This window comes from Manis javanica, chromosome 15 (genome assembly GCF_040802235.1).
Source record: "Manis javanica isolate MJ-LG chromosome 15, MJ_LKY, whole genome shotgun sequence".
In the NCBI taxonomy this organism is placed as follows: Eukaryota; Metazoa; Chordata; class Mammalia; order Pholidota; family Manidae; genus Manis; species Manis javanica.
In genome coordinates this window covers 81,489,468-81,514,132 of record NC_133170.1, presented here as the reverse complement: position 1 = coordinate 81,514,132, position 24,665 = coordinate 81,489,468, and the positions used below count along the sequence as shown (strand labels likewise).

The following is a 24,665-nucleotide window of genomic DNA, read 5'->3' as shown; positions in this document are numbered from 1 at the left end:
AGCCAAAATGACGGAAGGGCCTCCGAGTAATGGCGGCACACCTCGAATCACTGGTCCTTCTTCCCAAACTTGGCAGACTGGCTCTTTGTGGGGAAAAAACAAGTTAGAATGAAACATCTATGATTAAAAGAAGAAAAGAGAAAGAAAAAAGGAGTAAAGAAGGAAGGAAAGAGAAAGAGACAAAGAAGGAAAGGAAGGAAGGAAATTAATCTCTGCAGGCAGAGCGGTTTCTCAGTTGAAGCTGCACTCATTTCTTGGTCAATCAGTCTAGGCTTACACCCAACTCTAAATTCTACCATCGGGTCCCATAATCTCTTCTCAAGCAAAAGAAAGTGCCAAGGGATGCACTGAAAACAGAAGTGGCTTAAATCACACAGTCCTGGGTTTGAATCTCAGCCCTACTGCCAAGCTGCTCAGTGACTTTGGTAAGTGACTTTACTTTTCCGAGCTTAGTTCCCTTTTGGAAAGAAAACCTGGGGCGTGCCATCTACGTCCGCCGTTAAATGTGAGCACAGCACTGTGCTCCGTGCCGGGCACACAGACGCATGTGATCGTTGGTGGCTATTTTCATAAGTTCTGACTCAGGGGTAGACTGAGCAACTCAAAAACTAAATTAGACGAGAAAGCAAACACTTACACTCAATGTACAAAGCAGACGGCCTGCTTCCCCCCGTTACACCCTTGATCATTAAGGCGCACTTCTACATCTGTTCTTCTTGCTGTACTCAGCTGAGGTGTAGCCAAGGAGGATGAAAGGCTCCGAGCCTGGGAGTCAGGAGCGCCGAAGAGGGATGTGGGGTCATCTCTACCTCAACACACGGCCTCGGGTAAAGCACTTGACTTCTCTGGACTTCAGTTTCCTTACCTAACACCCTAAAGGGTGGAATCTGGTTCTTCTAATTATCAAGATTGACTTAAGTGTCATTTTTGTCAGGAACTACAAATCCACATTTTTCTAGATTTGGGAAACACCACCAAGAAGCAGTTTTCACGTGGCATTTACTCACGTTAATGACAACCCTGAAATTATGGTTATTCCGAGGGACACTAGGGCTCGGCTGTGAACTATTCTTCATGCATCTGTCCACCCGTAATAGCTGTCCCCATCCGGGCTTCTCAACACACAGAGCTGTATCAAGAAAAGAGCATCTTCAGACTTTTATAATGTCAGGTATCCTGTCCCTGAACCCACACACACAGGTCATTTTCATACAACCTGGCATTATACCAAAATACCAGAACCAGGAGAGGTCTATTCTTTCCACCTGATCAGCAAGTTTCAGGAAATAACCAAAAAGATAAGATAATGCCAGAATTTATTAGCCAAGCCTAATGAAGTGTTCTCATCGATTAATCCAGACCCATTAAGACAGATATTCATTCTAAAGCCATCATTCATTCATTAAACACCAAGTATCTGATAAATAGTAGGCACTGAGGATCCAGGGGTCATACTCATAGGAGGCACTGAGGAACCATACTCAACCCAGGACCACGAGGAAGGTGTGAGGAGCTGCTCTTCAGGCATTTCAACATGGAAAGATGCCCCACTTCATTTCCAGGGAATGCTGTCAAGGAACACACTCACACTCTGCTCTCCCACATCCTGCATTCTGATCGCAGCCTTTTCACACTGCACCACTTAAATGCAGAAAATTCTTTGAGTGACTATTTTCTCACTTCTCCCAAGGATGAAGCCTTTAACGAGAACCGGAGAGATGCACAGGGGAGAAGTTAATTCACCATAGACAATGATGTCTGAGGGACTAAAGGCTCAGTGCTGTGTGGACACCCAGTTTGGAAGGACTATCATTTAACCACACGCATGTGTCTCTATAGGAGACTGTGAACTCTAGAAGACAACAGCAGCACAGTGTCTGGTACAGAGTAGGATGTTGGTAAACATCTATCAAATGAATATGCTCAATGAAGATACATAAACCTGTGGACTTCTCTACAACCCTTGGCAGCCTGAGTCCCACATCACTCCATTCAAACATTAGTAATGGGCAGTTTGATGATGGGTACTAGATTAGGGCTTCTCTTTTTCCTCTTGGGGAGGAGGGGGCATCACAAACTCTTCCACGAGGCAAAAACCATCTATCTTCTCAGGAAAATAAAAGTACACATAGAAAAGATTATGTGTATTATTTCAGGAATCCACAGACCATCTCTGGAAGACCCTCAGGTGAAGAACCTCTACCCTAGGTTGTTAAAAATCAGACTTGAATTAATGTCCAAGCCCAACCAGCCAAGTTCTATTTATGTGGCAAAAACAGGAACAAAGGGACCAGACAGACCTGGGTTTCAATCCAGGTTTTATCATTTGCTAGCTGTATGAGGCTGGAGAAGTCAAATAGCCTTTCTCAGCTCGTTTCCTCATCTGTAAAATGGGTTCATGCTAGTTGCTAATTTCATGTTAAAATCAGGATGAGATGAGCAAACATGTGACATGCTTAACACAGTGCCCTGTACATGGTAAATGTTTATAAATGGAAGCTATCACAATCTTCCTGCTGGTCTACAGACTCCACGCTTACCTCCCTCCCCCATCTTCATCTCCAATCAGAACTGTACTAGTAACACTAACATGGGATCTCAGGGAACAACACAGAAAATAAGAGCCCCTAAGAATTCATGAGGTCACAAAACACAGTCCTAAAGCTTTCCACCAAATCAAATGCTTGGCTTTACCCTATGAAGGCCCTTCTGACAAGACAGTCGGCAATCCCTGTCTGTGTAAATCCAGGTCAGCTGTCAGCACACAATTGTTCTATTAGGCCAAGTCAATCTTCAGAGACAGGCTTGTTAAAGTCAACTTGAAATGGAGGTGAAAAGAAAGTGTTTGAGCAAATGCTGAACTGCAGAAACACACTGACAGGGGAGCAAGACAGAGGAGTTAGTTTCCTAAAATCATTCTCAGTGATACCCTTAGTTAACACTGCGTATTTCAGGACCTCATTCAGCCTTTCTAACTCACCACCCAGCTCTCCCTCACCCCTCAACGTTAACGCACTGGCTTAGATCTTAAATGTTCCCAGCTCTCCTCTGCTTTCAAGACCATTCAACACTTAACCCAGGATCCAGAAAGGGTGATTTTAAAGTTACACAAAACCTATCACATTCCTTCTACAAATGAATTTCTCTAGCCTTTCTAAATATTTGACTTCAAGGAAAAAAAACGCATTTCCACTTTAAAACAATCTTTCATCTCTAGCATGCAAATTTTCTTTGTTTAACCAATCCGCATACCTCTAGCCAGTGTTTAATCAGGCCTTTATTTAACATCACTAACCATGTGAGTTGCACAGCCAAGTGTGAAAGTTTCAGATAATGATCTCATTAATAGCAACAAATTGGTTCAAAGATGAAATATGTATCCATATGTCTAAGAACCTTTTAAAGTTCCACACTTCAGAACTACAGGAGAATAGTAATTAATCCCGCCAGCATCCATGCTGTATGCCTGATACTCTTACAAGCAGACTTTTAATGCATGAATAAATAAAATAAAAGTAATTCATAACATTTTATGTCCATACATTGTTTTCACAACTTTCACAGGGGAAATGTAAATATATATTATTTAAGCCTTAAATGTCCAAGGACAGAAAGACTCCTGGTGGCTGATCCCAAAGTTGGGAGTTACTATCTCTGATACACACACAAACACACATACACATGCACGCACATCTTAACCAGGTCTCCCCCTATGCTAGCCCATGCAAATGACTGAACAGGTACTCTAATTTGAAGTGTCTGAGCAAATCAGACTATAAGGTATCTCTTGTCATTGCATGTAACAGAAAAGGGAAAAAAAAACAGTAATACAAACCAATTTTCTATCTGAGAATCCTTATAGGAGAAAGCCTCCCAAAACAGGTCTTTTTCTTCCCTAAACCGTGAACAATAAGGCTACCAGAACCCACTGGAATGCTATTGTGCTACTATTTAGGTTTAGTTACAGGAAAATGAACTCTGCTTGGAAGACCATAAAACACTAAGTAGCAAATCACACACAAAAAATGTATTTTAAGATAGTAAATAAAAGGTTTGAAAAGTTCAACGAGGGCACTTTAAAAACCTGATTAATCTGAAGCTGAACACCCAATTTGTTTCTTCTCCATTCTCATTTCTCACATAAAATGTCACATTTCCACTCAACAATCCTAAGACATCAACTTTCCTTACAAAATCCTTTTTCAGGGCTGACGGGCCTCACCAGTTCCTTCAATCCCGCAGTCTTTGAAGAATAAAAAGCAGGCTAGCCTCTGCAGACACACAGCTCTGAAAGCCACGCGGAGCTCCTCCTGTGCACACGCAGAGAGAGGTTCAGCGAGTAGGCGCCCATGATAAAGTTATTAAAGATAGAGAATGGGAACACCGAGAAATGACTATGCAGACAGCTCAGATAAACTCACCGACATTACTGCTGTTACGTGGGAATTAAGGACACTTATTAGTGACTGCTTAACTGGTAAACTTATTAAATACTATTTATGTCATTTTTCTTTACTTAGCAACTGTTGACTTAATTTTTTTCTTTTTTGGGGCTAGGCTAATGGACTACAAGAGTTAGATAAGCACTTCAAAAAGTTTCAAAAGAGGACAGATTCCTTCTGCCAAATTCACATTCTCTCTCTACTCACAAGGATAAAATGGTTATAAACGGTGTATTTAAACTGCTAATTTTGTATTAAATGGTGAACCTAAGATTATCTCCAAAGCATAACACTACTCATAATGGATAGCTTGCCAGACAAACTACCGTGGGGAAAGAGTACAAGTTAAAACACTGCAGATAAAAATCGCAAACTTCAAAAGTCTCCTTCAGAAAGTGAAGTGCCACATTAAAACATCTTTTCTCTTAGAAGACTGTAAATCAAACATTTCTAAAGCCATCAGGCCCACTGAAAGCCTCAAAGAGAAACAAGGAGTCACAAGGTGTAAGCTTTAAGATTCAAACTACTCTTGAAGGCTGAGACTGAACCATATAGGCATCTTTAGCAGACCATCCTCTCTAAAGCTTATAAATTAAAGACCATAATTAAAACATTATTAGCAAAGAAAAAAGTCTAAAACCTTTAACATATGTAGTCACAGGACTCAAACAACATGTGTTTCCCCTTCTATTTATTCCGCATAAGTTTAAGATGGGGAGAAGAGCCCCCATAAAGCACTGCTGCTGATTAATCCACCAGATGATTAATCCCCCAGTTTTGCAAGGACACACCTCTAAAGAGCCAAGCTGCACAGCTCCCTGTCCTATCCATGCAAGGCTGTGCGTCTTCACCAGGGGAGGGGAGGGGAGAAGAGGCTGCTATGCAGTCATTCCATAAAGTCGCCTTCTCTTCATTCATAACTCACCCAAGAGTAATGCACGGAAGGCCCAAAGCTTAGAGCCCTGCACCCATTCCATCACCACTAAAAGGTTCAAACACAAGCCAGCTATTTCAAATCGCCCACGTCCAAGGCATGCATATTAACTGCCCTAAGTACACTGGCAGTCTAACAAGCTGATAAAATCATCGCCAAGAAAGCGGGAAGGCATCCACCCAGCTCACCAACCTCGGAGGCTTCAGCTCAAAGTCCCTCCTCCAAAGAGTGGGCACATCTTAAGGCTCTCCCTAGACGGGTGCCTCTGGAATGCAAGCCTCTCATTTGCAGCAAGGTGGAGGCCCTGTCAGTGAGCGACCGTGTGTCCTGATTTCCAGGCCCTCCGCAAAAGCCCTTCACCGAGAAGCGGGCAGTCTCCCTCCCACCCCCTGTAATCTAAGGCATGCAGCGAGGGCTGCCTTCAACCGCCACTCCTGGGCACCCGCGATCCCCACTCCTCGGCCAGCTCCCCCTTGCTTGCCTGCCTGCTCCTGCTTGTCCGGAGCCCTGCAGGAAGGTCAGCGCCCAGGTGAGGCTGGCAGCACGTTCCAGGGACGAACCTGATGTTGTGCAGCCTCTCAGACAAACCTGGTTACTCCCCAAAAGAACATGCATGGATAGAAAGCAAAGCGTGCGACCTGAAACAAGCCACCCCATCCCTCCTCACTTATTTTTCCAAAGTTGGCTTTCAACAGGTAGTTTCCGGGACTTCCACCTGAGGCAATACGAAATGCCCATCGCCGGTGCCCAGCCCCCGGGCCCCGCTCCCGCCCCGAGACCCACAGGCGGCGAGCCCCCACGTGCGCTCGCCCCCGCTGCGGCGGCGCCGGAGGCCGCGTCCCGCCCGCCTGCCCGGAGGGATGCCGCCGGCCTCGTCGCCGCCCCGCCCGCCCGCCCGCGGTGGGGTCGGCGGGCGCAGCCCCCGGAGCCATCTTGTGGCGGCGGCGCGGGGCCCGGGCGGCGGGCAGCTACCTGCACGATCTCGCCCTCCGCGCTGAGCGTGGCCCCGGCCCGCGAGAAGCGGCCCGTGAGGCCGGTGGTGTAGGTGGTGTAGTCGCCGCTCGGGCTCGACTCGAACAGCACCACCTCCACGAAAGCCGTCTCCTTGGCCCGCGCCGCACCGGGCCCCGCGGCCGCCAGCAGCAGCCCCAGCAGCAGCGGCAACGGCGGCGGCGGCGGCAGGCGGCGGCCGCGGGGGGCGCGGGGGCGGCGGCGGGGGCGGCGGCGGCCCGGGGCCCCTGGGCGCCCGCCCGAGCGCGGCCTCATGGTCCTGCGGCGGGAGGGCGCGGAGGGCGGGCGCGGCCGGGCATAGTCGCGGGCCGGCGGAGGACCGAGCGCGGGCGGACGCCTCACAGCCCCATCGTGGCTGCGGCGGCTGCTTTGTGGGTCGCAGGCTCGGCTCCGCTCCCCCGGCCGTCGCGCCGCGGCCCTTTCATCTGCTCCACGTGAGGGGTTATCCCCGCCCCGGCAACGTCGTGACCCGCTCTCCCCTCCCTCCCGCACTAGACCGCTGCGGCCGCGGGAGGGGGAGCCGGAGGGCGGAGCGGGCGCGGCCCCCGCCCCACCTCCCAAGCCCCGCCCCCATGGCTCTAGCTCCGCCCACCACCCGCTAGCTTGCTCCGCCCCATCGCCCTCGTTCGGCCCCCCTCATCTTAGCTCCGCCCCCTCACCCTGGCTCCACCCCTTCGCTCGCGCTCTGCCCCCGAGGCCGGCATCCATCCCCCCCGGCCGCCGGAGTACCTCGGGAACCAAGATTGCATCCTGCTGTGGGGCGGTGTGTGTACTCTCTGGAGGACCCACGCCTCCCAGTCCCGTGCTGGGTCAGAGCCTTGTCCGTTCCCGCTCCTCCGCCCCAATCCAGTCCTAGAGCGGGGCCTCGCTCCCTGCCTTCCACCCTCACCCCCACTTCTAGGATCCAGCCGGAAGGGCCCCGGCTGTCAGAGGCCGTTTGTTTGCAGCTCAGCCGTGCCGGGACGTGTCCGGTTCTTGCACCGGTGTCGCTTAGACAGTTACCCTCAACAGGGACGGGGTGGAGGAAGCCCTTCAGCCGTTTGAATTCTGATGGAGTTCATCTTTCTGCAGCCTGAGACTGTACCTCAGACACCCCCTCAAGAGAAGTTCTTAAACGTTTGAGTCTTGCCCAGTGCAGAAGGCGGGAGGATTCCAAAACTATCACCCTTTCTGCATAGGCTAGTGATTGCAAAATTAATGTACCGAAGACACGTGCTCCAAAGCCCAGGGATTCCCAGTCACCCAGAAGATAAACTTTGAATTCTCTGCCCCTCTTTGGAACAGGCCTTTTCCTTCCTTCAAAATTCAGTTCAATTCCCATTTCCTTTGTGAAGTTTTCATTCCCTCAGCAGAATGGCTTTGTTCAGATATACACAAATATTTGTTTAGGATCATCTGCTTCTACTTGCTACCACACCCAAAATATTAAAGAGACGAAACAAAACAAACAAAAAAACAAAACTCATGGAGAATTGTCTTGGGTAAACAACTTACTACATGTTAAAGTAGAAAGAATAGTTTAGTTTCAAAATATTTTGAAAGCATCTGCAGATCCACATTACCACATTTGGACCACCCAGTTTCTGCTCAAGAGGGAAGCACCTGGGAAACGCCTCTGAATATAGTGACTTTAGTTTCCCCAGAACCAAGCCTAACTAGTGCTGACTGAAACTAGGCACTGACAATAGTCTCTTCCTAGATGGCACAGCAAGGTCAATTACTACCGCCCATCCATGACCCTGTAATATTTAAAATACAAGGTCACCATCAGCTGATGAATGTATAAGCAACCGTGGTATACCCATACAATGGAAAATTATTTGTCAAGGAATGAAGTACTGATAACATGCTACAACACAGATGAACCTTATAAACATGCTAAATGAGAGAAGCCAGTCACAAGTCCACACATAGCATATTATTCTATTTATATGCAATGTCCAGAATAGGCAAAACTGCAGAGACAGAAAATAGTTTAGTTGCTGTCAGGGGCTGGGAGGAGGCAGAAATGGGGAGTGACTGCTAATGAGTTTCTTTCGGGGGTGATGAAAATATTCTGGAATAGATCATTCTGATGGTTGTGAAACACTGTAAATCCACTAAAAACCACTGAATTATGTGCTTAAAAATGGTGGATTTAATGGTATGTCAATTATATATTAATACAGTTGTTCAAAAAATTCAAAGACAGACCCAAATATATACACACAGGATACTCTTTGCTCTTTGAAATCAGTTCAACTCTTACACCCTCAGCAAGGCCTACCCAGACTACTCTATTTAAAATGGCAATGTGCCTCTGTCCCCAAATCCCAACCTCCCTTGGTTTGCCCCCAGTGACCCAACCCCCATGGCATTTATCACTTTCTAACATACTAAATAATTTGCTTATTTATTTTTGTCTCTCCTCCACGCCCCACATACACACATGCCAGAAAACAGACTATAATGGCAAGGATCTTGTCTTGTTCACGGACTTAGTGCAAGGCTGCCTGGCCCAGAGTAGGCGCTCAATAAATATTTGTTGCATGAATCAATGACTAAATGAATGGGTATAAGCTCATTGTTGTGTATCCCTTCCATTTTGCAGATATTTGGGGCAGCTTGTTAACTAACAGCTGCTTAGGAACACTGGGCTTCGTGGGACCAAAATAAATTTCTCAATGTGGAGAAGAGCAACAATCCTTCCCTCAAGGACTGAATGAAAACCCAGACAAAGGTCAAAACAGAAACCAGTGTCAATGTTTAAAACTCTGCTTACAACACAAAAGGAACGTGGTCCATCTCTCAGCAGTGTAAAGCTGTTCAGAAATGGAGGTACTCAGTAATGAAACTTCACCAAAATCTGTCGAGCAGTTAGAGGACACAGAAGATAACTTCAAATATGAGATGAGACCCATTGGCTGGCAGCAAGGACTGGATAAGCGAGCTAGATAAGTGATAGGAGTGGAAGAAGTAATACCCATTCATTATCTTTCATGGCACATCCCTAGTACACCATCCTGAGTATAACTTAGCTTGCTGTTCCTTTCTCTACTTATCACAGTTCAGATGAAAATAACTGAGAACAGGTGCATCGGCATCATTAAAGCTGCCAGACCTTTGGCAAATCTCACCGGCTTAGGCCAAAAACCACACAAAGCTTCAGGAAATTTTCTGCCACCAAAGTTCTATTTATATGATCAAATAGGGAAGTTTGGGAATTTCAAACCCATAAATGTATGCCTTAATACCTAAAGAGACTGTATCTGTGCTACATAAAAATAGAAACAGATATTCATTGCAGTACTGTTTTTAATAATAAAAGACAGGAAACAACTCAAACACCTATCAATAGGGGATTTGTTAAAAAAATCTGGTACACCCATTTACTATATAATGGAACACATATTAAATAGCCATTAAAAAGAATGAAGAAGTGCTCTATGAACTTATAGAAAATTATCTCCAATACATTCTGCTAAGTGAACAAGGTGTGCATATGATATTGCTACAATGCAGGGTAGGGTGGCCAAGGAGGCAGCAGATACATGAAAGTTTGCAAACATTAATTATGTGTGAAAGGAGACATAAGAAATGAATAAATGGTTGCATTTGTCAGAAAAAATGAATAAATACCTTCCTATCTGGTGTCTGGGAAGCAGGGTAGGAGGGAAACGTACTTTTCTCTGTATATACTTTGTACCTATTGAATTTACTCCATGCACATATATTACCTATTCAAAGGTAATAAAATAAAGAGACCAACCTTCTAAGTCAGCAGATGATAACATTTATTTTCTATATGCAAACACACTCATTCAATAAACATTATTGAACACCTACTACGTACCACTGGAATACCAAAGGGAATTGGCCTATGGTTATGGAAAATGTTAGCACTGGAGAAATCTAGGTAATGGGCACACTCGACCTCTCTGTACTATTTTTGCAACTTCTAATTACTTACAAATAAAAACTAAATTTAAAAAAACAAGTTAGTCAATTTCTGTGTTTAAGCCATTTGCTTCCTTTTCCCTCTCTTTCTTCCCTCTGCAAACATTTATTACTATGTGGGTCCGATAGAAAAGTCATAAAAGACAACAATACAGTACACTTTAGCTATTTTACAAAGTAATATTAGAGTGTGAATCTCATATTGCTTCTTTAAGGTGATTCAAATTTAAGACACACCAGCATTCTTCCACAGTATTTATATCTATTTCTGGAAACTTTCATTTATTGTATTTAAACCTCGTATAATTCTCTTGAAAGGCACAATAGATGTTATACAGACAAGTAGCGGCAGTTCTTTCAAAACTCTTAGAAGTGTCTCTTCTCCCTTTGAAGTATACCATCAATCTACTTCTACTCTGAGCCTTGAGGCAGAAGGCCAGTCTAGGCCCCGATTCATCAGTGGTTTAAGCCCTGCTTCAACCTGCCCCTGATTTGCAATGGCCACCCAACCAGGAGTCACTAACTCAAAAAATGCTCCAGGGGCCAGGCAGAGAATGTGAGTGAGGTGGGCCAGGTGTAAGCAAAAATAATCAGCAAGTGAGATGGTAAATGGCAAAGGGGCCTTGGGCAGGAACACCTTTGGGGGTGGTGGCCTGGGAACACATGGCCAGTCCAGGGGGCCGCTACTACACACTGGTGCTCTGGGGAATGTGGACCCAGGATTCACAGATCTTCTGATTGTTCAAATGAAGCAAAAATCCATATATATTTGTAGTGTCTTTTGGTTTTTAAATCTTTGCAATGGATTTTAAAGATTTGTATTGGTGTGTGGGGCCAAATAAACACCTCTACAGGCCATTTTTGGCTCAAAAGACAGAAGAGAAGTTTGACAAAGTACATGCTGAGTGGACCAGGACATAAAACTGTCACTTCTAGACAGTTAAGGTGGAAAAAGAGGAATAAACTCCAAGATCTAAGAAGTATAAATTCTGTACTACATAAAGGAGACAGATGTATATGTGGGCAGTAGCCTTGACCATAATAGGCACCTGTCTTTAGGAAGCAATATTTAATTGAAGTGGAAATATAATCACATGCCTACTTGACCAAGAAAGGCTGATAGTGGATGAGGGGTTGTTAGAGCTTTGAGAGACAGACAAGACAGTTTGCTTAAATACTGCCATTGACTATACCTCTATTTGAAGATAAAAAAGGATTGAGAGAAAACACTAAAAGAAAATAATGGCCAATCACTTGCTGTTGTCCAACTGTGTAGGAGAGGGTGGCTTAGCACAGAGGTGAGTTAATAGGAGAGAAGCCGGAGTTTGGGGAAGAACAGAAATGTACACTTCATTCACACTGGGTGAAAAGCAGCATCAGTTTCTAGGGAGGTGGTAGTGAACAGGAATTGTTGACTCGGCCTCCCCTTCTATGGGTAACCACCCCCTCCTGGCTCATGTCATCTCTCCACGGCTGTCAATCATAGAGTTCAGCCCCCCCCACCCAACGCATATGTGGACATATGACCCAGCATGGCCAATCAGAGCATTCCATTCCTGTAGCTATAAGGATTGGCTCAGAGGTAGGCATGTGACCAATGCAGGGCCTATCAGGATCGTCCATGAAATTCGATCTATTGGAAACGGGGAAAGAAGGGTTTTGTTCACCTGTGGGATCTCAAACTGTAAGGATTAGGTAAATTTAAGCTGTTTGTGACTGTTTTCCCCAGCCACATAGAATATGCTGCCACTTAGGAGAAGACTGAGAAACAGAGACAAGCTGAGATGAGACAAACAAGAAGAGGGAAGATAATAGCTGCATCCTTTGAGCCCCTAATAATATCCACCCCTAAAACAAAAGGCTCCTGAAAAATACAACAGTTAAGCTGACAGCTTTAGTGGCAAGAGAAAGTAGACACGCACACGCACACGCACACGCACACACCATAAAACCAAAGACTCTGAGATCGAGGTAAGGCTAGAAACCCAAATTTTGCTGAAAGAAATTTGAGTCAAATAGTTTTATCTTCATTATTTATTCCCCTCTAAATTTTTTCAAATCAAGAAAAATGTAAAAGAATTCCAAAGCAAAAGATCCAAAATAAAGAAGTGCTTAATACATTAATTAAGTGAATGGATGAATGAATACATGAGTAAATACTCAGACTAGAGTTCTTTATCATTTCTATTTGAGAACACTTAGAAGAAATAACATGTGGAAAACAACAAAACTATAACCTCTAAATGGGACATGGAATTCAGAGAGGCCCCGCATTTATTGCTGAAAGACACTTAAGAGATCCCATAAAATACTTTGTTTGACAGATGTGAAAATCAAGACTTGGAACCCACAAGCTAGTAGATCAACACAAATTATACAGCACAGCCTTCCCCAGCCACCTACACCTTCTCATCTACACACAGGTACTATCTGGCCACAACCAAACACTGGGCACAGACCATTCTGGAAGAAAGATATCCCACAAGTTGGCTTTATTTGAGTGTTTGAGGCACTGACTCACAGCAGTGCCACCTTCGCCCACCCTGGTCAGCTGCAATCTGGAGGCTCTCGGGAGCCACGCCACCAGGTCCCCAGAAGCTGACACTCCCTTCCCAAGAACAGCTGTGAGAGTGGCTGTACTTCTGCACTTATTTTTCCCCTTACTCTGGGCATCTTCCCTGTTTGCAAGATAGAAGAAAGAAGAGAAAAATAAAAAACAGGAACCTGAAATGAAACAAATAATGAGAACAAGGTTTGAAAGATGCCAAAGAACTGATGATGCAGAGTGGGGACCAGGGCAACTCCTTTGGAAGGCGATCGGGAAAAATCTATCAGAATTTAGAATTCATCTGCTCCTTGGATCAAACAAACATACTAGTGTATCTTACTCTATAGATACTTTCACACCTGCATGCAATGATTTATTTACAAGGGCCTTCATTTTAGCACTGTTCATAGAAGCGAAAAAGTGGGAACAACCTACTTCCACCAATACAGGACGCATTATGGACAAGTGATGGGATAATCTAGATTTGCTTTTAAAGAATGCATTGAGGAGGGAACAACAGAGGGGTGGAGATGAAACCAGACTGGCCAGATGTTGATCATTACTGAAGCTGGGTGTTGCATACATGAAATTCAATTATGCCATTCTCTCTTTTGTATGTTGGAAATTTTCCATGACAAAATGTTTAAACATTTAAATCATGATATGTCCATTAACATAATATTCTGCAACAGTTGAAAATGAAATCGACCTATATGTGCTAAGATAGCAAGAGTTCCAAGACATATTGCTACTTAAAAAATACAGGGTACATTGCAGCATATACAGTGTTTTCCTAATTTATTTTTCTCTCTGATCCTCAGGTACATAAAATTAGATCAGTCATGGAACACACTTCATTGGTCCATGTATGACCCACTTTTATTTGGTTAGTTAATTGCTTTTAATAATAAAACACCCATGATCTGACCATCAAAAATAAAAACTAAGACCTTGAAAATGAGCCACATGTACTGTATGTGAAGAAAAGAACCATTCACAAGAATAAAAAGTTGGAATAGGCCAAATGCCCATCAACAGAAAAATGAAATGAATAGACTCTGATAGAGCCATACAATGAAATATTATACAGGAGTCAAAACAAGTAAACTTCACTGACTCATGACAATATGGATGAATAATAGAAATAATAATATTAAGTGGAAAAAATAAAGGTCCCAGAAGATTATATTCATTACAATGTTCTTCTATGAAGTTAAAAGCAATCAAAGCAAAAAAAACCCAGAAATTTTAGTATTATATATAGAAGCAAATAAAGTGTATAAAAGGAAAGAAAAGAATTTAAGATGATGGATAGCTCAAGAAGGGAAAAGATGGGCATGAGATGGGGAATCTTACGTAGATAGTCCCTTTTACGTGAAAGAAAAGCATACACACACACATTTTTTTTTTTTCCTGGCAGGTACAGAAAAAACTGTTATCAGGATTGTTTGAAAAAAGGAAAACTGGAAGTCTAGGATGGGAGAGAGACTGAACATACTGAATCCCTTCTGATAACGGAAATCCAACTTAAACTGCCTTAAGCCGAAAAGGGGAATTTAATGATTCATGTAACTGCAAGGTCCAAGGATAATTCTGGTTTTGGACACAGCTGGGCCCAGGGGCTGGGCTCACAGGACGTTACCAGGTGCCTTCTCTCTCCCGCTCTTGGCTCTGCTTTCCTCTGAGATGTTGTTTTTCTGTTTCCACACCTTGGCCCCTTTCTTCCAGGCTCATATCATCCATGCTGCCAAAACTCCCAGTGAAGAGAGCTTATTTTCTCTTCAGCTCTAACCAAGTCATGGACTGACTCTCATCAGCCAGATTTGGTTTATGGCCACCTCACTGAACCGATCCCTATGGCCAGGGGGTGGAATATGCTGATTAACTAGACCCGGTCATTTGCGCTTCTCTGGAGCTGAGGTTGTGGGTCAGTCCCTTCCAACCACAAGGACTGAGATTGGCTGATGACTGTTTCCCCTTAGGAAAGGAGGAATGGATGGTGGGCAGGCAGAGCTCACAAAAGCAAAATTGGATGCAGTAGTTGCCTCCTCCCTGCCTGGCTCCCCACCCTTGGGTGGGCAGATGCTCCTCCCCCTGCTCCTGTTGCATTTTCAGCAGCTCCCTTTTAGAATCTAGATTATGTTGCACAATATTCATCCATTTGTGTGTCTGTTTTCTCCTTCTAGACCATTTAACTTCCTGAGGACAAGGACTAAGCCTTTCCCTTAGGGAGGTAATCCCTGGCAGAATGCCTTACATACAGTGGGCACACAGTAAGTACTTGCTAAGTGAATGAATGGCTCTTCAGTCTATGCAAAAATAAAGTCCTGAACATTCAGGGTTTTTCCTGTTTGGGCCCTAAACCATCCTTCCTGCCCCTTCTGCCCCTTCCACAGCCTATAGATCCACAGCCACCTCACACACACACAAAGTCCTTTCCCACTTCTAAGCCTTCATCCTGTTATTCTCTCAGTATGACTGCCCTCCCCTCACACCCAAAGTGTTCATGATGGAGGGATCTAGAAAGGTTGGCCAACCAGTTTTCTGATCACAAGATCCTGCAGTTGCAATTTCTGCCGTTGAGAAACCCTTTAATGAGTCTGCTCAGCTTCTTGCCTCTACTTTTCTTAAAACTAGTCCACGTGCACCTGAAACTACACTGGAACAAAAAGACCTCATCTATCTCCCTTACTATATATAGTTGGTTCTCTAGCTGAAAAAGTCAGGCCTGGAGTGCCAGTAAATTGATGGATGGTGCTAGAGCCAGGAGGGCTGGAGAGGCTGTCTCCTACCGTGTGAGATGATGGGAGCAAATCCAGTTAACTGAGCATTTATTATGTGCCAAGGGCTTTACTCATGTTTTCTCCTTTGATCCCTACATAGGGACCATAGTATCCCCATTTTATAGGTAGGGAAGTGGAGAGAAGTGGCTTTCCTAAGGGCCCAGAAGTAAAAAGTGGTGAGGCCAGGACTTAGTACCAGCTCTGCTGCCAGCACCCTTGCCCTTAACCCAAAATGGAGGGAAGAATAAAATAAGTGCTCAGTGAAAGGTAGAGTCCAGAGCCCCAGAGAGAGAGAGAAGGGGACAGTGGCTTCCTTGCCTCCTGACTGTTTTGCTGGTCCTGGTCCCTGCCTGTAGGAGCCCAGCTGTGCTTACTGCTGTTAGGTTCCTAAATATACCCTGAACCCTAATAATTCACTCCCCTTTTTGCTAAAGCCGGCTCCTTTTGTGTTCCTCCACCACTGAAAAGCAGTGTGGCTGGGGCAAGTCGCTCTCCCTTTTGGGGCTTCGGTACACTGGCCTGGAAATGTGGGTAGTCCTCACCCTACTCCAGAGGGCCACAGGAGCTGACGGATGGGCCACAGAGGGCACTGTGACTGGCGCGTGGGTGCTCATGACAGCTGTGAGCTCTGGTCCCTCAGCTGAGGGCTGATTATGACTGTCCTTATGCATCTCTTCCCACAGCACCTGACACTGCCACTCACTTGTAGAAGGTGTCTAGCACATGCTTGCACCAGCCTATGGGAACCTTGAGTGGCAGCCACTCCTGATGGGCAGAACTTCTTAACTGCCAGGCGGCTCTCAAGTCCTAGGGCTAGAGATATGGACTATACTTGTGTTTGTCTCCTCAGTGAGTTAATAATTTACCTCCAGTGTTTAATTTTGTTTAAACAGACATGACCCCATTGGTGCCCAAGGCTCTTTCCCTGCCAAAGTGGCCCAGGGATCAAAGAAGCCCAAAGACGCAGGGAGACCTCCCACTGCCCTCCCAGAACTGTCCTTTAGACTGCTGGCATCTGCCCCTACACCTCCACCCCCTTGATCTTACCCACCATGCTTTGAGATGCACTCTGGTTAGGCCTTAGCTTTTCTTTGATATTAGCCTGCCTCTCTTTGGCCCACTGCACTGCAGCAGCTGGAGCATCTGCTCTTCACTTCCCTGTGTTCTCCTTGGGCTTCCTGGGGGTCCCTAGTGCCTCTGCCCTCTGTAGATGAGGTGTCTCAAGGGGTCAGGAGTCGATTCATTCATTTCAGTGAGGACACTGGGTCCAAGGGTCCTTCCATTGCGGTCCTATCATTTACACCCTCTTCATGACTGCTGTCCTGCTCCCAGATCTGGACTTGCTTCCTGACTAGGGGTTGAGAGGCTCTTCATCTGGCCACGCACCTTGTCTTTTCCAGCTTTCCAGTATGGAAAAACAGACAAATTAAACTTCAAATCTTTTGTTAAACAAAAGACACCACTTAAAAGGAAAAGCACAAACCACAGATAGGAGGAAGATTTTGGCAACTGTAATCAACAGAAGGTCAATATCAAGACTAAATAAATAAAGAACATCTACAAATAAATAGGATAAAGAATAAGCACGCAGTAGAAAAGTGGGCAAAACATAACTGGGCAAGCCACGGAATAGGTAACCTGTATGGCCAGTAAGTGTATGAAGAAACATATAAATGGGAAAGCAAGTTAAACCTACCATGAGATCCATATTACAACCATCCAATTAGCAAAATTGTAAGTCTGATAATACCAAGTGTTGGTAATGACATGGAGATACAGGAACTCACATCTATGGGAGTGTGTAAGTTGGCACAGGGGATTGGATAGCAATTTCATAGTATCTGGCAAAGCTGAGGATGCGTCCCCCCAACTGCCTTTTAATTACACACCTAAGTGCAAACATCCATAAAAAATCTTACACATGCATACAAGGAGGTAGGTATAGAAATGTTTCAGGGACATTGTTTGTAATAGCACAAAAAGGGGGTAGAAAATGACCGTTAGTGGGAGGATGGTTAGATGTGGCACATTCACTGTGAAATAAGACTGAATGAACTACATCTACATGCATCACTTGGTTGACTCATAAATACTAAATAAAAAGGTGAAGAAGAACCCACACTGAATGATTTCATTTAAGTAAGAGGTACAAGCAAAACTAGACCACTTCTTGTTAGGGCATACATATAAAGGTAATCAAGTTATAAAGATACACTATGGAACAATAAGCATCAAGTTTGAGACAGGGTTTGCTAGAGGGATAAGTGAATGGAAAAGGTGAAGGGTGGATTCTGCCAGTTTGGGGGATGTCTTATTTTTTGAGCTGTATGGTGAGAACATAGGTGTTTATTATATTACCCTTTATATTTTTGGTATGTCAAATATTTTATATTTTAAAAAGAGGTGATACCAAAGAAGACATGCAAATGGCCAAAAAGCACACAAAAGGATTCTCAACGTCATTAGCCATCAGAGAAATGCAAATCAAAACCACAATGAGATACTATTTCCCACCCACTAGGATGACCATGATTTAAAAAATACCCACAAACAAACAAAACAGAAAATAACAAGTATTGGCGAGGATGCAGAGAAACTGGAACACTCCTACATTGCTGGTGGGAATGTAAAATGGTGCAGCTGTGATGGAAAACAGTTTGGCATATCCTCAAAAAGTTAAACACGTAATTACTATATGACCCAGCTATTCCACTTCTAGGTATGTACCCAAAAGAACGAAGGCAAGGACGTGGATGTTAACATTCATAGAAGCATTATTCATAATAGCCACAGGTTGGAACCAACCCCAATGTGTATCAGAAGATGAACAGATAAACAAAATGTTGTATTTTCATACAATGGAATATTATTCAGTCTTAAAAAGGGATGAATTATGATATATGCTACAATATGGATGAACCTTAAAAACAACACACTAATAAAATTAGCTAGACACAAGAGGACACATTTTATATTATTCCATTTGTATTAAGTACCTAGAATAGGCAAATTCACAGAGACAGAAAACAGAATAATGGCTACTGGGGCTGGGGGAGCTATTGTTTAATGGGTACAGGGTTTTCATTTGGGAAGATGAAATATTTCTGGAAATAAGTAGTGATGATACTTGAATAACATTGTGAATGTACTTAATGCATTAACCACATTAATTGCACACTTAAAAATGGTTCAAATGGTAAATTTTATGTTCACATGGCATATTTGATCACAAAAATTCACTGAAAAAGGAAAGAAAAATACATATCAAGTAAATTCTGTTAAAAGGAAAACTGTAGTCACCATATTTTTTTTAAAAAGACGCTATAACAAATTGTAGGATTTGTTTTCTTCTTATGGCTGGATAATATTCCACTGTGTATATGTACCACATCTTCTTTATCCATTCATCTACTGATGGACACTTAGGTTGCTTCCATTTCTTGGCTATTGTAAACAGTGCTGTGATAAACATAGGGGTGCATCTGTTTTTTTCAAACTGGGCTCCTGAAATTCTTAGGGTAAATTCCTAGGAGTGGAATTCCTGGGTCAAATGGTATTTCTATTTTGAGCTTTTTGAGGAACCTCCATACTGCTTTCCACAATGGTTGAACCAATTTACATTCCCAGCAGCAGTGTAGGAGGGTTCCCCTTTCTCCACATCCTCGCCAACATTTGTTGTTGTTTGTCTTTTGGATGGTGGCCATCCTAACTGGTGTGAGGTGATATCTCACTGTGGTTTTAATTTGCATTTCCCTGATGATTAGTGATGTGGAGCATCTTTTCATGTGCCTGTTGGCCATCTGAATTCCTTCTTTGGAGAAGTGTCTGTTCAGATCCTCAATTCAACATTATGTTTATGAGATTCATCCTATTGCAGCAAGTAATTTTAGTTTCTTCATCCCACTGGATAGAATCCTACAGTGCAAATATACCCCAGCTTATCCATTCTACTGTTGATGGTTTAGGGGGCACCTTTGAGTATTTGCTATTACAGTGTTGTTGTAAACACCCTAGTACATGTCATTTGGTGCACATGTGTACACATGTCTGTTGAGTGAATACCTAGAAATGGGACTCTTGGGTCATAGGGAGTGTGCGTGTAGTCAACTCTAGTAAATATCACCAGTTTTCCAAAGTGGTTTGTTCTCACCATCACTCCAGCCAGCAGCCTATAACTGTTCCAATCATTCCACACCTTCAAAAACGTTTGGCATTAATGCCTTTTTCATTTTAACCAATTCAGGGGGTGTGCAGCATGCACATTTTTAAATCAAGGCTTTCAATTATGTTGCCCAAACAGGTCTCTGGAAAAATTGCCCTGTGTGTTTCTGCCAGGAATGCTTGAGAGCTCAGAGACCTTGAGTTCCTTGACTGAATTCAAGATGACAAATATGTTCCCAGAGGATCTTACAGAAATCTGTACCATGTGCCCTTGGAGTTGTACGGTATATTGCTCTTTGCAATGCACTCTCAGATACATGTTCTCACCTGCCCCTTATAACATGAAAGATAATGTTATAGATATAAGATGTAGGTAGGGCAGGTATAATTATCCCCATTCCACAGATGAGGGGACTGAGGTTTTGAGATGTTTAGTCACTCAGCTTTTAAAGAGTGAGGCCAGGAATAGAACCAGATCTTCTGACTTCTAGTCTGGTAATACTATTAAGGGAACATGTTTACTTGCTCCCATTTTAAAATGGATGGTGGCTACAACATACAATAGGGCTATCTTCCAGGAATGACGCCCAAGGTAACTCCACATTTACTTAGAAGAACCTGATCTTTGTGCCTAAATGTAGCCACATTCTTCTTGTACCTGGATCCGAAAATTTGAAGCAAAGTCCTGAAAATCAAGGGCAAAGTTGAGTACATGCCCTCTTAGCTCTCAACTGCTTTGGAACACGCCAGTCAACCTCTCCACACAAGTAAAACTGTTTTGCTAAGTTAGTGGGCTTAAGCATCATGTTCTTCAACCCTTGCTAAGCATTATAATCATGGAAAGTGGAAAGTTTTCTCTCTCTACCCAATGTACAAAGTCATTAAAGTATTCACCCCAAACCACCAAGAACCATCCTAAGTTGATCAATACAGAGAGATCTCCATGACCATAGAATGTTGGCATGGGAATGACTTTTAGAAATGATCTAAGGTCAACAGGGAGGATTAAAGGTTTCCCCTCGTGGGCCAACTCTTACCAGCTGTAGTGCTGAAAAAAGATTTTGAGGCTGTGTCTGGACTTGGTGGGAAAGCCTCCTGTGACTGCTGAGGGATTGATTACTGCCTCAATACAGGAGGTGCTGGGAAGGCACAAGGGATATGGGTTTGCTATGTTTAGGTCCCTTCTTCTCATTTCACAGGTGGAAGCAGCCAGGTAGAAGGCTTGGATCTGTGGGGCTTAAGATTTCAGAAGAAGTTAGGGAACCAAAGCAGAGAGCAATCATCTTTCCTCAACAGCCCTTTTATCTAAAAGCAGGAACTGAGAAAGCAGAATGCAGTCCAGTAGTCTAATTGTATTGCCCCCTAGTGCTAGAAACGAGAACAGCACACTTGGCAAATAACATTTTCCAGCTGCAAGAAGTGACCTTGAAGATCTTCATTCATTCAAAACCCTTTATTTCACGTATAAGAACACTAATCCTACTGGATCAGTGAGGAAGTTGAGGATAGCAAGGTCCACAGAGGGAAAGGGAATAACCAGAATATATGGCAACTTAGTGGTGAAGCCAGGACTAGAACAAAGTCCTAAATTTCGTCTCCTGTGTTGAAGCCACTTAACCACAAAGTGATAAACTAAGAAATTATTTTCTTAAAAAAGCAATGACCCACCATAGTGTATGCTATAGAACACCCAGAAAAACTCACATGAAAATCTTTCTTCTTCCAGAATGTAAATTCTTTGATGGCACAGACTGTGGGTGACATACCAGGTAACCCTGAAGACTGAGAAAAGATCATGATGATGCCCCCATGTATGATTGTGCTACATCCAGGTGCTGGACACTGGGCTTAGCAGCGCTTGGCAGCTATGACCACACCCCATTCTCCTCCTTTCATTCATTCAACAGATATTCACGGAGTACCTCCTCTGTGCCAGACACTGTGATTACTGCTGGAGAAGATGCCAGAGGGGCCAAAACAGAGTCCCTAGCCTCAGGAAGATTAGATTCCAGGTGTGGGAGATGGATGATAAACAAGTCAATAACCAAACACACGGTATGTTGGTGTAATGGACTTAACGCTGGGTCTCCCCAAAATCTCTGTGTCGAAGCCCTAAGATGTGTGAGTGTATCTGGAGATGAGGAAGGAGGTAATTAAGGTTAAATGAGGCCTAAGGGTGGGGCCCTGATCATCTCCTTGTGAGAAAAGATACCAGAGAGCACACACTTACTCTCTGTCCCGTGCACAAAGAGGTCATGTGAACACAGTGAGAGGCAGATGCATGCAGACCAGCAAGAGAGCTCTCACCAGAAACTGAGTCAGCCTGACCTTTGATCTTGGACTTCCCAGGCTCCCGAACTGTGAGAAAATCAATGTCTTCTGTTTAGGCCACTGGTCTATGATAATGTGTTACGGCAGCCTGAGCTAAGACAGTTGAGTAGTCATGGTCACTATGAAGAGAAGTAAGGTGGGGCCAGGGTACCAGAACAATGGGAGGTGATATGCTACTTCTGCTGAGGTGGTGAGGAAAACTCTCTCTGACAAGGTGCTAATGTACAGCTCCAGGAATTTTTACATATATCACGCTCATGTAACATCCACCCAGATCAAGATAAAAAACACTTCCAGAATCCTAGCATGCTCCTCATGCCCCACCAGTCAGTATTCACCTAAGGACAACCATTATTCTGACTTCCATCAGCACGGATTCATTTTGTCTATTTCTGAGCTTCATAATAGTGTGGGATCTTATAGCATGTTGATGGACATTTGGGTTTTCCCAGTTTGAGGCTGTTATGAAAAAGCTGCAAAGAACATTCTTGAACATGTCCTTTGATAGACATACACTTGCTTCTGTTGGGTTATAGGCCCAGGAGTGGAATCGCTGCGTCATGGAGTATACATGTGTTCAGGTTTAGTAAGTACTGTCAAATATTTTTTCCAAATGGTGATATCAATATACATTCCCACCAACCAAGTAAAAGAATTCCTATTGCTCCTCATCCAAGCTTTGTATGTCAGTCTTGTTACTTTTAGCCATTCTAATGAGTATGTCATGGCATCCCTTTATGGTCTTTGTTTACATTTCTCTCATGAAGAAAGATATTGAGTACCTTTTCATATGTTTATTGGTTTATTTATTTTTTTATATCTTTTCTGTGAAATATCCGTGCAAGTTTTTTGCTCATCTTAAAAATCTGATTGCTTACCCAGTGAATGGGAGGAAACATGGGCAAATCATATATAAGGGCCTAGAACCCAGAATATATAAAGAATTCCTACAACTCAACAACAAAAAGGCAAACATTTATAAAATGAGCAAAGGACTTAAATAGATATTTCTTAAAGAAGATATACAAATGGCCAACAAATACATAAAAAGATGTTCAATGCCATTGCCATTAGCAAAACACAAATCAAACCACAAGACACTACTTCACACCCACTAGGATAACAATTAAATAACCATTAACACAAAAAAGGAAAAATAAGTATTGACAGGAAAGCAGAGCAACTGGAACCCTCAGACATTGCTGGTGGGAATGTATAATGGTGTAGCCATGTTTTGGAAAACAGTTTGGTGGTTTCTTAATAAGTTAAACATAGAATTACCATATGACCCAGCAATTCCACTCCAATCCTTAAAAGAACTGAAAACATATGCCTGCACTTGCATAAAAACTTTACACACATGTTCATAGCAACTCTATTAACACTACTCAAACTGGAAACAGCCCAATGTCCAAATGATGAATGGCTAAACACAATGTGATATATCCATGCAATGCAATATTATTCAGCCACAAACAGGAAGAAAGTACAACATGGACAAACCTTAAAAATATCATGCTAACTGACAGAAGCATGACCCAAAAGGGCACAGATTGTAGGATTCCATTTAAATGAAATGTCCAGAATAGGCAAATCCATAGAGACAGAAAGCAGATTAGTGGTTGCAAGAGGGTGAGGAGAGAAGGGAATAGGGATTGACTGCCTAGTGGGTATAGAATTTCTATTTGGGCTGATGAAAAATTCTGGAATTAGATAGAGGCGATGGTTCCACAACATTGTAGATGCACTCAATACCGCTGAATTGTACACTTTAAAATTTACAGTAGTGGTGAATGTTATGTGTATTTTATCACAACTTAAAAAATTGGATTGTCCATTATTTATCATTGATTTATAAGAGTTTTTATATATTCTGGATATGAGAATTTTGCCAGATACAGCTTCTTTCCCTCTGTGTCTTACCTTTTCGCTTAATGTTATCTTTTGATGAATGGAGGTTCTTTAATGACATCTAATTAATCAGTCTTTTCTTTTATAGTTAGTGCTTTTTGTGTCCTATTTAAAAAATCTTTTCCTATTCCAAGGTCATGAAATATTTTTCTGTTTTCTTCTAAAAGCTTGATTTGTTTCAAATTTAAGTCTACGACCTACGTCTAATTAATTTTTTATTAAATTATCATGGATATACAATCTTATGATGGTTTCAAATACACAACACAGTGGCTCAAGATTCACTCATATTATCGAGTCTTCACCCCTTCAGTGCAGTCACTGTCCATCAGTGTAGTAAGATGCTATAGAATCATTAGCTGTGTTCTACGTGCTGTACTACTATTCCTGTGACCAACCTATATTGTGATAGTGAATTATTGTGCCCCTTACTCCCCTACACCCCTACTCTCCTCATCCCCTCCACTTTGGTAACCATTACTCCCTTCTCAGTGTCTATGCGTCTACTGCTATTTTGTTCCTTCTGTTTTGCTTTGTTTTTATACTCCACAAGTAAGTGAAATCATTTGGTATTTGTCTTTTTCTGCCTGGCTTATTTCACTGGGCAT

General features: G+C 43.2%; 1 protein-coding gene and 1 long non-coding RNA gene across 11 annotated transcripts in view; both read right to left on the bottom strand.

The window, feature by feature from the left end:
• The window catches only part of LOC140846412 (uncharacterized), a 28,894-nt gene extending 22,787 nt beyond the window's left edge, over positions 1 to 6,107 (bottom strand). Inside the window, exon 1 of the long non-coding RNA XR_012125476.1 lies at positions 1,008 to 6,107. This is a non-coding gene — a long non-coding RNA (uncharacterized lncRNA). The remainder of the gene's footprint in view (positions 1 to 1,007) is intronic.
• Positions 1 to 24,665, bottom strand: part of ZNRF3 (zinc and ring finger 3) — a 181,948-nt gene that overhangs the window by 128,532 nt on the left and 28,751 nt on the right. Inside the window, exon 1 of one of the 10 annotated variants that reach the window (XM_036993661.2) lies at positions 6,349 to 6,899. The exons of the other annotated variants lie outside the window; for them this stretch is intronic. Within the exon in view, the coding sequence (XP_036849556.2) occupies positions 6,349 to 6,642 (294 nt within the window). The 5' untranslated portion in view covers positions 6,643 to 6,899. Of the gene's footprint in view, positions 1 to 6,348; positions 6,900 to 24,665 lie in introns of those variants that run through there. 10 annotated transcript variants of the gene reach the window in all.